This window comes from Myotis nattereri (assembly GCF_964212035.1).
Source record: "Myotis nattereri genome assembly, chromosome: 2".
NCBI classification, from domain to species: Eukaryota; Metazoa; Chordata; class Mammalia; order Chiroptera; family Vespertilionidae; genus Myotis; species Myotis nattereri.
Window position 1 is genome coordinate 170,264,788 of NC_138076.1, and position 17,439 is coordinate 170,282,226.

The window sequence follows — 17,439 nt, forward strand, 5'->3', positions numbered from 1 at the left end:
TCTCTACGCTTGTTGGCTGTTATAAATAGCAATGCCTGACTTCAGAGTTCAGACATATTTTTTGGAGGTTAAAGCAAAGGGAGAGGCAGAGTTTTCCACTAGTTTATCTAATGCTGTGTCTCTCTATTGCTCTCCCCACCCCCACCCCACCCCCAAACAATATCACTCACCACAGTGCACCTCCATTTGCAGTGCCCTTCACTACGCACATTACACACAGGGGTTCCGGGGGATGATGGTGTGTGGAGGTCATCTCAGGATCTAGGGAATCATGTCTTTTTTAAAAAAATATATTTTATTAATTTTTTATAGAGAGGAAGGGAGAAGGATAGAGAGTTAGAAACATCGATGAGAGAGAAACATTGATCAGCTGCCTCCTGCACACCCCCTACTGGGGATATGCCTGCAACTAAGGTACATGCTCTTGACCAGAATCGAACCTGGGACCCTTCAGGCTGCAGGCTGATGCTCTATCCACTGAGCCACACCCCTTAGGGCAGGGAATCATGTCTTTGAAAACTTTCCCAACAGGTAATTCTGCCATTTTAATTTGACTCTTCCTCACCTCCTGACTTCCTTCTATGCCCACCCATAATGTCCACAGTCTTCGGTATAATTTTAAAGAGCACTGATTGGCCTCACTCTGCTTTGATGTGTGACCTCAATTGCCCGAGTTTTTTCCTGTGGAAAACGGGTGATAATATATAACCCTGGTGATTGTTGTAAAGATTACATGACATGCTGTGTGTAGTTAGCACATATATTAGCACATGTTGAGCCCCAGATATATATGGAAGCTGCATTAGAATATAATCATCATAATGATATCCCAGAGTCTGTATGTAGCACCTTGAATTGGTGGCCCTGGTTTTTAATGCCTCTTTTCTACTCCATGCCTTAAACTCTGCATTTGTTTATTTTTATACTAGAGGCCTGGTGCACAAAATTCATGCGTGGGAGGGGAGTGTCTCTCAGCCCGGCCTGCACCCTCTCCAATCTGGGACCCCTGCAGGATCAGGCCTAAACCGGCAGTCGGACATCCCTCTCACAATCCGGGACTGCTGGCTTCTAACTGCTTGCCTGCCTTTCTGCCTGATTGCCCTTAACTGCTTCTGCCTGCCAGTCTGATTGCCCCCTACCGCTCCCCTGCCGGCCTGATTGATATTTAACTGCTCCCCTGCCGGCCTGATCACCCACAACTGCCCTCTCCTGCTGGCCTGATCACCCACAACTGCCCTCTCCTGCTGGCCTGATCACCCACAACTGCCCTCTCCTGCTGGCCTGATCACCCACAACTGCCCTCTCCTGCTGGCCTGATCACCCACAACTGCCCTCTCCTGCTGGCCTGATCGCCCCCAACTGCCCTCCCTGCCATGACCTGCCTCCTTCACCAGTACCTGACTCCTCTGTGTGAGGTGGTGGAGACACTGGGACCGGCCTCCTCCGTGCAGCATGGAGACACGGGACTCCCAGGCCTCACCACATGAAGTGGCCGCTGGGCCCCACCTTCGCTGTGTGCACAGCCATCTTGTGATGGCCATCTTGTGATGACGTTAGGGCATGATGCGTGAGGGCGTGACACCACCTAGGCTATTTTTAGTATAGATTATTCATTTGTATATTTATTTTTTGTCACCTGGATGTTTCCATACCAGTCAGACATTTGTCATGAACTCAGAAATAGTCGGAGGTATTTGTTGCTTATAAGTTTTCAGTAGCTTCTGAGAGATTTCTGAGTCACCAAGTTCTTGAAGCCCATGTTTGTTTTGCATGTATAAATGTGAGCACATATTCGTAGTTTTAGAAAGTTTGAAAACACTGTAGGTGCATCAGTGTGGTCAGTGCTTAGATCCAGAGAGAGCTTATAAAATCCTCATGGGTCCAACAGGGGAAGGAGCATTGGTGGGAGTGCAGCTCCTTGTGGGACCCGAGGCACATCACTGTGTGAACACAGGCATGACATGTGCATTAACCAGGCAACTAGCAATGAAAGGAAGACTGTGATATTCTTTATCTTTACCATAGTTTTTGCTTGTTCATTGGCTGTATTCGTGTTTGTTATGGACACTGAAAGCTAAGGGCTGGACCCAGGAGTTAGCTCTTTGGCCCTAAAACCACTCCAGGTCTTTTTTTTTCAGAGAATGAGGTCTGGTTTGGGTCCATGACCCCCAAAATGTTAGTAAGTATAACTTATTTGTAGATTCCCTTGATGGGGATTTCCTTTCTCTTGGCTTAAAAGTAATTCATTAAGAAAAACCTATGGGTTTCTGTTTTAGGGGCATTTAAATGTGTTACTCCATTATTTTATTTAAACAGATAGATCTTGGTGAAGAAGGGGCTAAATGAGTAGAATAATGACTTCTACTTATAAAAACCTCTACTTAGAAAAAAATATATAGATTTTTTTAAAAACTAGCCATATAGGTCCATACATTTGTTTTGCATTTCTACATAGATATAAAAAGTTTTATAAACTCAGAAAATATTGGCCTTTTTAAAATGCTAAATTGGTCAGGTCCTACTTGAAAGGCTCTCCCTGTATAAATTATAACCTGGCTCTAAGCTACCTTCCCAGTTTACCCTCTGTGTCTCTCCACTCATACCCTGCAATCTGGAGACACCGGGCTGGGCGAGCTTCCTAGATCCACCATGTTTCACACTTGTCCTCGCCCCACTCACGTGTCTGTGCTGCCTGCTTTGTCTAGACGGCCAGCAAGGGGAGGTGCTGTTCTGGCTGCTCTTCTCACAGGACTTACTCTGTTGGCCTCCGGAGTAAGACTGGGTCAAAACTCGGAAGGAACATGTGTAAGTCCGTGCAGCATGGAGACACGGGAAGACTCAGTGGCTTCTTATCTGGCGGCCTGAATGCTGTCGCTGCTGTGGTCTGTGGGTGTTTATCTCGCGGTGCTGCGACTGCCTGTGTTCTCCTTGGACCTCTTCTTATCAACTGTGAACACCCGAAGGATGGATTGGATTCATCTTCAGTTGCCACTCAGCAGCAACTCAACCACTCTGCCAGATTATTCCCCCGAAGATTGCTCGATCGTTTGCTGTTTTCTTCAGAAAATAGAACCAGACTTCAAATGTAGAGTGGAGATGAATTATTTGTCCACAACTCTCCAACCGTAGCCTGTCTTAGTGTTTATTTTTGCCTTTTCAGTATTTTTCCTCTGCATTTTGCTTAGTTGTAAGCATAGTCTATATCTTTGCTGCTGCCTGATCTTCAAAGTCCTCATCTTTAATGATTCTTTAACATTTCACCGAGTGGATATAGCATAATGTATGTTCCCTTTGAATATTTTGGTTTCTGTCTCTAAGTTTTAATATATATGGCTCTCATAATGATAGAGTGGATATATTTACAAGCTAAGAATGCCAGAATCAAAAATCACGTGAGCAGGCCACACAGTGAGCAGGCTGCACAGGACATGCCCTGTAGTCAGGCTCGCAGTCCGATCATCAGGACAGGGTGCAGGGCCTGTGGCCACAGACAGGAGCGCTGGCTGTGTTTACACATGTTCCTTCCGAGTTTTGACCCATCACGCCTTAGGAGAGAAGCTCTGTGGGCAGAGGAAGGATCCGAGCATTGGGATTCTGAAAACCTTGTTACCAGCTGAGCTCTGTGTCCTCTGGGCAGCATTGGACTTTACCTGCTCTGAACACTTCATCTGTACAGAAGACGTCTGTGGCATGTGATTCTTATAAAAATCAAAAGCTATCCAACAAGGGGGACAAATAGATGTGTGGGATTTTTGCTGTAGGATTGGCCCTGAAATTTTCTTGTGCTGTTTCATCAAATCCTTAGAGCAACCCTGTAAGAGGAGCTGAAAGAGACTAACTTGCTCCAAGTCACGCTGCTAAGTGCTGAGATCCAAACCCAGTTTGGAATTCTGTCCTCCCAAGTCCTTTGTCCCGAAGCTTCCTAGAGAGACATCTCCCACCAGATACCTCTGTGCTCTGAAATCATGCCCAAGTGCCAACCCCAGGGTCTCTGTACCGAGGCAAGTTCAGGGAAGAAAAGCACTTAGAAAAAGATGGACATATTGAGCTGTTTAGAATATTTTTTGTTATTGACCAATATTCCGTTAAACTCATTAAATCTCTGATAAAGAAATAGTGAATACAGTTGCTAAAACCTGACTTCAAGATGTGACCTTGGCATGAGACAGGCCAAAATAGGTGGTTCTATAAATGGAGAGTTGACTAAGACCCTGTGAGAGGATGCATGGATGGGGTGGGTATCAAAAAAGCAGACTTTGTAAGGAATTGGGTGTGTTACATCCCAGGGCTGTGGCATTCCTAAGGAGATGTGAATGTTACAGAGCTGGAAGGAAAGAGGGAGAGGCCAGTGGTTCTTCTGGCAACATGAGAATGAACCAGAATGAGAGGTAACCCAGGGCTAAAGGACTTGCTGGGAGATGTTTGCAGCCTTCTAGACAAATAGGAAAGGGAGCTATCGCATTACAGATGTAGAATTAACCAGATCTATTTATTTATTGGAATTCTCTTTCTAAAATACTTGTCGAAATGTGTGAGTATTGTGTAGGGTTAGGGGCCTTTGATTTGCAATGGGTCTTTCTGGGTTTGAAGCCCTAGCCCAGTGGTCAGCAAACTCATTAGTCAACAGAGCCAAATATCAACAGTACAACAATTGAAATTTCTTTTGAGAGCCAAATTTTTTAAACTTAAGCTATATAGGTAGGTACATTGTTATTAACTTAATTAAGGTACTCCTAAGGCTTAGGAAGAGCCACACTCAAGGGGCCAAAGAGCCGCATGTGGCTCGCGAGCCGCAGTTTGCCGACCACGGCCCTAGCCCATGTGACCTCCAGTAAAGTTACTTAAGTTACCTAAGTTTCATTTTATTTATCTATATAAAATGGGGAGAACAATAGTAGCATTCATAGCATTGATTGGTTGGGAAGTATCCTATATAATAAAAGGCAAATTGTCCCCTTGGGAGTTCGACCGACCAGGAGTTCGACTGCTCGCTGTGATGTGTGCTCACCACCAGGGGGCAGCGTGGAACTAAGGAAGGTCTCAGCCAGCAGCTGGAAGGCCCTGATCATTCCTGATCGCCGGCCAGGCCTAGGGACCCTACCCGTGCACAAATTTCGTGCACTAGGGCTCTAGTAAATGAAATAATGCATTTCAGTGGCTTCAAACAGAGTAAGTATTAGATCTTCACTGCCTATTGGATGATGTCCCAAACTCTTGTAGTCATCTATGATCTGGCCCAGTTCCACTCCATAATCCCTATGCCAGAGGTCCAAATGCCTTCCAGAGCCTGGCAGGTAAAATGCAAGCTAGGGGAGGTGATGGCAAACTGGGGGCCATGTGCTCCACCTAAAGGAGCACCTGCTGCTCACTCTGGTAGCCATTAGCTTTGTGGGAGAGAGCCCAGCGTGGTGCCCTTTGAAGGGATGCTGGAAACCTGGAATTTACATGAAACCTCCCAGTTATTACATGTGGACAATTAAATCAGAATCCTTAACACTGCAACACGAAGCAACACCCATGGGCAGGCTGGATATGGTTGTCAGCTTGCACTCCCTGCTTCAGGCCCCTCCCCAGCCTTGCAGCCGGCTGACTCGTCCTTGGACAGACTTGATTCCCTTGGGCATAGTGCTTTTAGATGTGCCAGCCACTCTGCCTGGATTGGCCTTGGCGCTTTCTCTTCTGAACTGGTTTGTTCTTTTAGACTTGGCTCAACCTAACTATTTTCTCTGAACTCACCATTTCCTCCTTTGTGATGCCGTAGTTCTTACAGTTCATTCTATTGTAGTACTTACGTCTGTAAGCAATGTCTACTCATTCGCTTGTTTATTTAGAAAAAAATAATTATGAAGCACCAAAATGTGTACCGGCTACAGCTGTAAACGAGAGTCCTGCTTCCCTGGTGTTTCTGGAGTGATGGTCATGTGTCAGTCCTCCCTTAAGAGGGTGAGGAGCTCCTTGAGGGCCGGGACCATGTGGTAGTTGTCTGGTTTCCTTAGCAATTAGCCCAGGGAGTCTGATACCCAGTGTATTAGTGTCTTCTTGCCACTGCAACACATTTTCACAAACCTAGCATCTTAAAGCAATACCAACATATTACCTTACAGGTTTGGAAGTTTGGAGCCTGGAATGGTCTCACTGGACTAAAAGCATGGGGCTGGCAGGACGGCATTCCTTCTGGAGGCTCCAGGGGAGAAAGAACCCGTTCCCTTGCGTTTCCCAGTTCCCAGTGGCTGCCTGCATTTCTTGGCTGTGGCCGCATCCTCCTCCATCTTCAGAGCAAGAAGCGTAGCACCTTCAAATCTGTCTCCATGATTTTTTTTTTTTTTTTTGGCCTTCCTCTCTTGTAATCATCTTGGGCCCACCTGGATATTCCAGGATACTCTCCCAATCTCAAGGTCATCTGATTAGCAACTGTAATTCTATCTGTAACATTCATTCCCCCTTGCCATGTCATGTAACATATTCACAAGTTACAGGGATTAGAACATGGGCATTTTGGGGGAGACCGTTATTCTGCCTACCACAGCTGGGAAGATGAATGAATGAATGAATGAATAAATGATGAATGAGACTCTCATAGGGTGGGAACTAGTGTTATGCTAGCCACAGGAAGGCAGAAAAAGTAGTAAAAGTCTCAGACCTGACAGAGTTGGTGATCAACTGAATTGCAGCTTGTGGTGGTGGCTGTGATTGGGGGTTTTCCAAACCTCCCTTCTCAGATGAACCGTTCTCTGACTTTTACAATCTTTCTCTGACATCCCGGAGTAAGATCAGACCCCTTGTTTTGTGCTCTTAAGGTACCCTCCTTCCGCATATTTTATACTTGTGCTGCTAGTTCAATCAATGCCTGTCACTAGATTTCACAGGTAATGAGTGGGATAAGACATATCTGTCTTCTTTCTCAGGGTATAGTATTGAACAGAGTGCCTGGCATATGGTCGGTGTTGAAAAGTTTCTGGAGAGAATAAATGAATGAGTGAATGGGGAAGTAGAGAAACATGAAGTGTTTAAACCACCTGCTTCTTGTTCCGCATGGGAGCTCTGTTACCTGGGACCGGGGACTTTCTGACGTGGCACACAAAGTCGGGAGGGAAAGCATAGGTACTTTTTCCCCAGAGGGGGGCAAAGAGCCTCGATCAGAGTCTCAACAGAGTCCACGACCAACACTTGGGAAAGGAGCCCTGCGCTAAGCGTGCAGAGCTCAGAGACGAGGGAATCTGGCCACCGTACTGACAAGGAGCACACTGACGGGAAAGACGCAGGCTTCTCTGATAACGCTAACTGGGCTTTGCATCTTTTTCCATCTCCAGATGAGGAGAGTGTGCTGCCTCTCCTGGCACAGGACTCTAACTCCAAAGCTCGGAGGGGCATTTTAAGAAGAGCCGTCTTTTCTGAGGACCAGAGAAAGGCGCTGGAGAAAATGTTCCAGAAGCAGAAATATATCAGCAAAATAGACCGGAAGAAACTTGCCATCAACTTGGGACTAAAGGAATCACAGGTACTGAGGAGCAGGAAGATGGCCACTGCTCCCGATTTCTGAGTGAATACGAGAGGAGCCATCCATTTGGCAAATACTTGTTGTATCAGGCTGGACCCTGAAGCATTATTGAAATGATTTTCATAAGTTTTTTAGTGGGTGCAAATATAGGTCACAATTCCTGTTTGGAAATGGATTCTTTTGCCAGAGGTCTAGGTTTTTGCCTCATTAATTCTTGTAAATGTAATGTAAATGCTAAGGATGTGGCATTTACTTCATTAAACTGTTTGCTCTGCTTTTATTTGAGAAAAGCAGGCTACTTAATTCCCTACAAAAACAGGAACCAAGTTCCCTGTCTTTTTCTTAATTTTTAATCCAAAACCAAGGTATGAATGAGTGACTCATAAGTAACTCTTAATAGATTTCATTATTTTGTATTTTGGGTTTATGACAAGTATAGTTAAGCAATTTCAAATCTGCAACACTTGCAAACCTTTCTTGCACATTGATGTTTTATATAATTTTGGATGAGTCTTTGTGGCCTTTTGGGAGGCACAGAATACTCCATTTAAAGATTGGCCTGCTAATTATAAACAAGAGACTAGCATTGACCGTATCACCATATGAAATTAAGCACTATAATCATCCACATTTGATAGGTGAGGAAATGTGGAGAAGTAAACAGAGAGCCAAAGCCCCACCCCAGGCAACCTGACTGGAGTTTGCATTCTCCTAGGGCAGCCGTGGGCAAACTATGGCCCGTGGGCCGGCTGGATCCGGCCAGTTTGAAATGAATAAAACTAAAAAAAAAAAAGACCGTACCCTTTTATGTAATGATGTTTACTTTGAATTTATATTAGTTCACACAAACACTCCATCCATGCTTTTGTTCCGGCCTCCGGTCCAGTTTAAGAACCCATTGTGGCCCTCGAGTCAAAAAGTTTGCCCACCCCTGACCTAGGGCCACTGTGTGCAGCTGTGAAGGGTGTTCACTGCACAGGGCACTTGGCTAAGGGGGACGGCAGCGGCTGGTTCTCTGCTCTCCCAGCTGGCTTTCCTGGTGCAGGGCTACATCCACATGAATTTTTTAAATCCGCATAAAGGCACTGAAGAGCTAGCAGAGGCTCTGCTCTGTTCTTCCTTTGATACAGATGACCTGGTTGCTAACTTTGGCTTTTATTTCGACCAGTTATCTTTGGATGAAATTCTCCTTAACCCTGCTTACTTTCCTTAGGGAAGTGATCTGTTTGTTTCCCCCTCCCCACCCCAACTTTTTCTCGTCCCAGGAAGCAGTATGCGGTGTGGTAGAGGGTCATTGGCCTACATCAGCCAGGCTGTGTTTTGCTCATTGTGTGGTACTGATGAGTTCATTAACCTTAACTAACTGCTCTGTATCTCAGGCTCTAACTTAAAAAACAGGGGGCAATGTAGAAATTCTTTCTATGTCACAGGAATTTTGGGTACGTGACAGATAAATCAGTAGCTATGTCTTGATGGTCTACTGTATGCAAGACATTGTGCTAGGTAAGCAGTAAGAGGGAATATCCGTAAGTACTGATTTAGATACACCACTCCCACCCTCCCCTCCCCCCACCCCCAACTGGGAATTCATACAACCAACTGGGAAAACAAAGCAGAAGCTCATTAACAATGTAAGACCATCGTGTGGGAGACATCATCTGGTAGGTTAGATATACTGCCAAATAAAGGAGGGCGATCAGTGGTCCTCAGGGTTGTATCTCTAGAGCCTCACAGTAATTCCCATCTCTGGAAAGGATAGCCAGATGGCTGGTCTGCATACACGTGGGGAGTTAGTGATGGAACTGTCTGATCCTCAGAGGAATTGTGGGGCTTGAGTGAGGAATACAGAAGGGTGAGTAGGCCTGGCCTGCATCCCATTGCTATAGATAAGAAGCTCCAGAATCAGAGGGGAGAAAATGTGCAGGTTTGGGAGGTCAGGGACCTCTGGTTAAATAGGAACTTGAAGTAGGTATCAAAAGTGGCTAGGTTTGCCCTAGCTGGTTTGGCTCAGTGGATAGAGCTGCAGACTGAAGGGTCCCAGGTTCAATTCCAGTCAAGGGCACATGCCAGGGATGCGGGCTCAATCCCCAGTAGGGGGCATGCAGGAGCAGTCAGTCAATGATTCTCTCTCAACATTGATGTTTTTATCTCTCTGAAATCAATAAAAATATCTATTTTAAAAAGTAGCTAGGTTTGATCTGATGGTGCTCTGAGAAGGGGTGAAAATCTCTGACAATACATATGGTCTTTTTAAAAATTGACTTGGAAAAAAGAATGCAGCAAGCATAGCAAAGAATTTTTTATGAGGGATGAGCATAGTCTCTCCATTCAAGAAGACAAACTGTTGTTATCATCCAGTTCCCATCCATAAGCACATAGTTTTACACAATTGATTACACTGTTTTTAAAATTCAAGTACCTCAGGGATGAATGCTTTTTATTTTACTGAATTTGGTGAACATCTCAGAAGTAATTTAACATTTTGTTACTTGCACATACACCTAATTACACATTTAATACATGGCATCTCTATAGTAAATTCAAACAAAAGAGAAATTGGAAAAGTTAGAAATGAAAACTCATCTACTCCCCTAACAATCCAACTGCTTGGTTACTACTGTCATTTGTAAATGGCTCTTGTTTGAGTTTATTGACATGTCATGTGTTTTGTTTTGTTTTAATATATATTTTTATTGATTTTAGAATAGAAGGAATAGGGAGAGAGAGATAGAAACATCAATGATGAGAGAGAATCACTGATCAGCTGCCTCCTGCATGCCCCCCACTGGGGATCAAGCTCGCAACCTTGACCTGACCGGAACCGAACCTGGGATCCTTTGGTCCGCAAGTTGACGGTCTATCCACTGAGCCAAACTGGCTAGGGCATGACGTGTCATGTGTTTAAAAAAAATAAATTTGTATGTGTGTTGTATATGCACTAACATTGTGTAATGACTACCACGTGCCCTTATATTTGATGTCGTTATCCTGCCAATGACTCTATGAGATAGTTGCTTTTATTATTGCTAGTTTACAAAGGAAGAAGCTGACACCCTTAATGGTGTATGTATATTTTTAAATAAAAATGGGATGATACTATGCAGATAATTTGACTTTTTCTGAAGGACAGTATAAGCCACCTGTATAACCAGCACACAGATTTCACAGTAGAACATTACCTGGGCCAGTAACCTCTGGCCTATCCCCTCCCAGTCACTACCTGTTCCTTCCACCAGCCTAACAGCTAACTGCACAGATCAAATTTGCCTGTAAATAGAATCATTCAGCACATATTCTTTGGTCCATGGCTGCTTTTATGTAACATTATGTTTGTGAGATTCATTCGTGTGGTGGCGTGTAGCAGGAGTTCATTAGTTTTCATTGCAGTGCATCATCACGCGATGTACCAGTTCGTTCATTCTAATGGCAGGCACTTGGATTGCTCCCAGTTTCTGGCCATTATAAAAAGTGCTGCTGACAATGCCTGTTGTTTGGCATTTTGCTTTTTCTCCCCATTCAATGTCACGGATGCATCCTTCCAATGTCATACGTACAGACTTACTTCATTATTTTTTAGTATCTCATACAAACAGTTGCATAGCTATACCATAATTCATTGAGTCATTCTCAACTTTTGTTTTATTTTATTTATCTTTATTGTTGAAAGTACTACAGATGTTCCCCTCCCCTCCATTAGCCAGTCTCAACTTTAAGTTACTTCTAAGTTTCACTATTGCATATCTTCATGCACTTTTAAAATATTTCTGTAAGATAGGGAACTAAGATTGGAATGTATAAGTTAAAGTGTATGTACATTTTAAATTGTGATAGATTAAAGAATTCCTTTCCAAATATATTATTGTATCAAAATACTGAATTATATTTGCACTCTTAATAACAGTTTCTTTTTGCAAATCTTCCGCTACTTATAATTTTTTAAACATTGCCAACTTCACTGGCAATGACTTTTTAAAAATTTTCCTAATTACCAGAACTTGAGGGCCTTTTAATCATTTTATTGGCTATTTTAACTCTTTGAATTGGCCTTTTCATGGCCAAACCATTTTTTTCTATCATATTTCCTTTTTGTTGATATATAGCAATTATTCTGGCTGTTCATCAAAATTTTGGAATATTATGGTTAGTAACATTTTCCTGTTATAGCTGTTGCAAAAATCCCTCCAAGTTTGTGTTGTTGTTTTTTGTGGTTAAAATATACATATCATAAAGCTTACCACTTTAACTTTTTTAAATGTACAATTCAGTGGCATTAAGAACATTCACACTATTGTGCAGCTATCACTTACATTCACCTCAAGAACGTTTTTCATCTTGCAAAACTGAAACTTTGCACCCATTAAACAATGTCTCCCCATTCCTCCCACCCCCAAGCCCCTGACAACCACCATTTTACTTTCTGTCTCTATGAATTTGACTACTCTAGGTAAGTTATATGAGCGGAATCATACTATATTTGTCCTTTTATGACCGGCTTATTTCATGTAGCATAATGTCTTCCAGGTTCATTCCTATTCCTATGGGAGTACATATCAGAACTTTCTTATTTTTTATACGTTCAGTAATATTTTATTGTATGTATATACTACATTTTGTTAATCCATTCATCAATGGATACCTGGATTTCTTCCAGTTTTGGCTTTTGTGAATAATGCTGCTAAGAACATAGGTATACAAATATCTCTTTGAGTCCGTGTTTGTTTGTTTTTTAAATTATAGGTGGCATACACTGTTAGTTTCAGGTGTACAACATAGTGATTTGACACTTGCATATTTTACTATGTGATCACCACAATAAGTCTAGTAACCAGTTGTCACCATGCAAAGTTACTGCAATATTATTGATTATATTCCCTGTGTGTACACTCAAAATGGCTTTTTTACTTTTTAGCTGGAAGTTTATACCTCTTATTCCCCTTTACCATCTTCACTTATTCCCCAATCTTGATCTTTTTTGCTCAGGCACAGTTGGCTACCCTATAGGTAAAGAGGGAGGTTCATAGAAAAAAGAGACTCTTATAGGGTGGTCGGAAGGTATGGCTCAAATTAGAAACCACAATCATAAGTACTTTTAGGTTAATTACAATCAATTATTATCTATTGAGCCTAATTATTCCAGTTTGATAAATTCTGGGAGTAATCAAACTTGGAAACTGTGTAATGCCTGAAGTTTATCAAACCATTGTAAAATATATTCTTAATTTAGTCTCCAAAAGTTCCTGTTGAGATCCAAATGCTTATGAGTCTGGGCACTAGAACGGGACAGTCGTGTATTCTAGTCTAAGCACCCTGTGACCTGGAACTGTTTATCGCTCTGAGCCTCAGTGCGCTTGCATGCTAATGAGGACTTCTTGAAGACATTCTGAGGATCAGATTCCGTAACCCATGTAGAGTGCATGGCCTGACCCTGGTGCAAAATAAACACTCAGATGCTATTACCAGTAGGTAACATTTCCTTTGAATAAATAATTTAGCACAAACTTAAATGATGTAAAATATTGGAGAGAGTTAAATCAGTCTTGAAAGATATTGGACTCATATGATGTAACCAATTTACCACAGTTGTCTTGGTTTTTAAGTATATGTGGGGATATTGTACTAAAGTACTTTCTCAGTTATTTTTGGAGGAGCCCAAGTCAAAAGCCACAAGGATTTTGCTAGGCTGGCTGTCACGATAAGGTTGTCTGTAGAAGGCCCAATAGGAGAAATGAATAGTGTCAAATGCTGAAGTGAATGAATGTCGAATAAGTGAACATTTTATCCAATTATCTTCTCAATAGGTGAAAATTTGGTTTCAGAACAGAAGGATGAAGTGGCGGAATTCCAAAGAAAAGGAAGTGCTTTCCAACAGGTGTGCCCAAGAAGTAGGCCTTCAGGAGGACCCCCTCTCGCGCTCCGCTCTGGGCTTCCCTTCTCCGTGTCCTTCCCTCTGGGACAGCTCCCAACAGCACTCGAGTCCCAGGTGGAGGGAGAATTTCCCAGAACCTCCAGAAAGACTAATCCAGGAGCGTTCGGGGGCACAGCCCCCAGAAGCCAATTCGCTGCGAGGTGCCTTATGTTTGTGTTCAGAAGAAGAAGCTGGAGAGAAGGGCGTACTTACCGTCTGAATGGAAGAGTTCCTTCACGTTAATTTAAAAGAACACTTAACTCATAATGTTTGGACTCTAAAGCCAGCTAGCTTGTGCCTCATCAGTGCCTAAAACCTAACACCGCTGGAGTGATGCAGGAACTAACGCTTTAGGAAACTTTTTCCAGTGTTCTGTTATTTGGGTCTTAAGACTCAGACTTAATTTGTAAGTGGAATAGAATCTCCCAGAAAGTATGATGGAAGTGAAAAATGAGAGTGGTAGTTGGCTCAGTCTAAATATGTGTATATATATGATGTGTCTCTATGTGTATATGTATATAAATAGTCATTGAAATACATTAGTAGAAACACCAGTTCCTCTTTAAATACCGCGTTGAGCAAATTCATCTCCTTTTACATGAAGAAAAACCAACCATTGACTAAATGTTATTAATTTTTAAACAATACTATAAAAGTTGGATTTTAGTCCAAATTTGTATATCATCAGAACATGTTTTTAAAATTTTTCTATTTTCTGGTTTCATTCAGGAACCAGCTGTAAATGAGTTTTAATAACTCAGCATTCCCAATCAAATGAGCCACTGCTGGATACATACATTAAAAGTGTATGTTTAAAATTAATCCAACAGGCAAACTAGAAGAATTTCTGAATGTACCTATTAGTATTCTTAATTTCCAAGTCTCTGGATTTTATCAGGCCATCAGTGAGGGAGGTACCCATTTAACCAATGATTATCTTTTGAGCTCTTTTCTCTAAGGATGGGCCTTAATCAGGGTTTGCAAAGTAAAATGCCTCTAAGGGCCTGTCAGATTAAAAAAAAGGGGGGGGGGGACATGACCCACCTAAAGATATTTGAGTTTTTTAAAATAGTGTGTTGGCCAAACAAACCATCTGTGCCAAGGTATTTGTGACCTCCAGCCAAGACTTGAAGAAGTGTCACAGTTTTTTAAATGTTCCAATTGGACTTCAGAACACAATATCGAAGGAATCTATAGTGATTTCTCTTTGCACTTCTACGTGTATAGACTTGATTTTTCCACTTAGGTGGTATACACTATATATATTAGGTTATTTTTATGTATTAACAAACACCATACAGATGTTTTATGTTTCTGAAGTACCCTGAAATGGTATTATTATAAAATTGCCTTTCTGGTAACGATTTGCTTAGTTAATCTAGAATTTTTATTCCAGGTCCAAGAAAAAATTATGTTTTACTTTGAAGGAAATGAGGCAGAGAAAAGGAAATGATATGGTTTGAACTAGGTTATTATTAATCTGCAGACAAGAAACAGTATTAGAAGTTCGTGATGTGGCATCTTGTTAGTGAGAAAGCTGCATAAAGAGAGTGGCTTCTAATTTGCTTATGTTTTTAACTATAGACCTGGAAGATTTAGAAAAGAGTCTTTCACTGTGCTGTACACCTGAAACTAATATAATGTTGAATACAGCTGTAATTGAAAAATAAAACAGTACAAGAAAAGAAAAGGTAATATTTCAGAAGATAATAGTTTTAGTCAGCATCAGGAAATTATTTTCTATGAATGGAATTTGAATTGGTGTGTGCTGGCTTGTGTCTTTATCACAAGATCTTTTATTTAAAAGTCATCTCAGAAGAAGCTTCTCAGTGCCTCTTTGCGGGAAGTAGAGGCAGCGATCTTCTGACAACAACGTACATTTTTAAATTAAAATGCTCTTCATTTTTAAGTTATTAGTTTCAGGTGTACAACATAGTGATCAGACATTTATATAACTTACGAAGCAATCACCCTGAAAAATGATTTATAGTGTGGTTTCTTTTCTTTATTTGATGTTAACCTCATTTACATTTAATGGGTCCTTTCTATGTGCTTTGCCTTTAGGGTGGGTTAACTCATGACAATAACCTTATGAGTAGGCACTGTTACTATCAGGATTCCTGTTACCCAGACAGGGGCCTGAGGCAATGTGGTTAGGGTGATTGCCCACAGTCATGAGGTTAATAATTGAAATTTGGACCCTGAAGTTTCAAATCTTGAAATCTTACCAACTACGTGGGGGTGCATACCTCTCTGGGATGCATTGTAAGACGTAACATTTTGAGGATTGTAGTGAAATTTATTTTAAAAATTCAGAACCACATTGGACTTTACAAGCTCTTATTTGGGGAATGGTTTTCCTTCAGTATTCTCTTCTCTATTCATTTTAAAGCCGTGGTTCTCAACCTTCCTAATGCCGCGACCCTTTAATACAGTTCCTCATGTTGTGGTGACCCCCAATTTCATTGTTACAAATTGAACATAATTAAAGCATAGTGATTAATCACAAAAACAATGTGCAATTATATATGTGTTTTCCGATGGTCTTAGGCCACCCCTGTGAAAGGGTCGTTCGACCCCCAAAGGGGTCGCGACCCACAGGTTGAGAACCGCTGTTCTATAGAGATTAACTCCATAGGAGCATAAAATGGAATTTTTTTTTTTAAATCACTCATTGCTAATAAGTACTTATCTACAGTCCATTTCTATTGAGAATACTGGGAAAATCAAGTGAGAGAAACTGTCATGGCCATTGATTACTCATGTTTTAGAAGGAGGCTAATGGTACGTAAGTGATCTGCCCCCAGGTTTTACCCCATGCTCAGACTCAGCAGAGGTTTCTTTTTGTAAGATTGGCTTGATATTTGAATATACAAATAAATCTTCTAATTGGTTTCCACTTTGGAATGTGTTAGGCTTAGGAAAGTACTCTTTGGATTAATATATTAGGAATACCTAGGAAACACAAGCATATACACATGGTACACATACATATGCCCGCTATACCTTTAACTTGGCCTTCACTTACCTGAATTGTGGGAAAGAACTGCAGAGCTTGATATTCTAATTGAACAAGGGTCTCCCTTCTCTCTTACATTGTGCTCTGTTAGCCCTCCATTCGCCTACAGTGTACTTACAGGTCTATTTTCCTCTCTTATCTACATGCTATCCTTTTCTCCATGTGATCACACATTAGTATATTTGTTGCTTCCCAGACAAATACTGCTCTAGTGAGCACCAGGACCATAGAAGCCTGGAGGCAAAAGTATTTAAATTTTTTTAAGGAAATTGTCAAATGGATCTTAAGCAGATTAGAAGGACAAAATGGTGAGCACCATCCTCTAGCATCTATCAAGTGGACTACTTTATAAAGCTAAATATAAAGGGCTGGATGTCTGTAAGCAGGTACGGAATGAACACTGGATGTGAAGACAGAGAACACCACAATTACTGATGTTTAAAAGGCAATTCTTTTCTCAGTAATGAGGTGGTTTGAGTGGGGAACCTAGTTATTTAGGCCAATGATTCTTAAACTTTAAAAATCCAGACGCATGAACAGGCCACACCTTCCAATCAATTTTGAATATGTGCTCAGATTTGGACATATATTTCATACACACTCTTCAACATCCACACCTCCCTCTCTACCCCTGAGGATCATTATGCATATAATTTTTTCCACTTTTAAAATATAAAATCACAACTAAATATGCTTGTCCAAACCATACATGTTCCTTCTGGCTTCCCTCATTCCCCATTCTAATGCATCCTTTTATTTTCTTTTTAAATTAAATGTATTGGGGATAACATTGGCTAATAACACTATAAAAGTTTTAGGTATACAATTCTATAATACATCATGTGTATGTTGAGGCATCCTTTTAAAATGTACATACTTCCCAGCGTGCTCCACCACTCATCCCTTGATGAGCAGTGATTTTATCAAGGCCTGCTAGCCTTTTTTAAAAAATTGATTTTATTGAAGTGACATTGGTTAATAACATATAGGTTTCAAGTATACAATTCTATAATACAT

General features: G+C 41.5%; 1 protein-coding gene across 1 annotated transcript in view; it reads left to right on the forward strand.

The window, feature by feature from the left end:
- DBX2 (developing brain homeobox 2) overlaps positions 1-13,623 on the forward strand; it is a gene marked incomplete at its 3' end in the record, with an annotated part of 37,135 nt that extends 23,512 nt beyond the window's left edge. Inside the window, exons 3-4 of the mRNA XM_081082699.1 lie at positions 7,311-7,498; positions 13,297-13,623. Of these exons, the coding sequence (XP_080938825.1) occupies positions 7,311-7,498; positions 13,297-13,623 (515 nt within the window). The remainder of the gene's footprint in view (positions 1-7,310; positions 7,499-13,296) is intronic.
- Between the last annotated feature and the right edge of the window lie 3,816 nt (positions 13,624-17,439).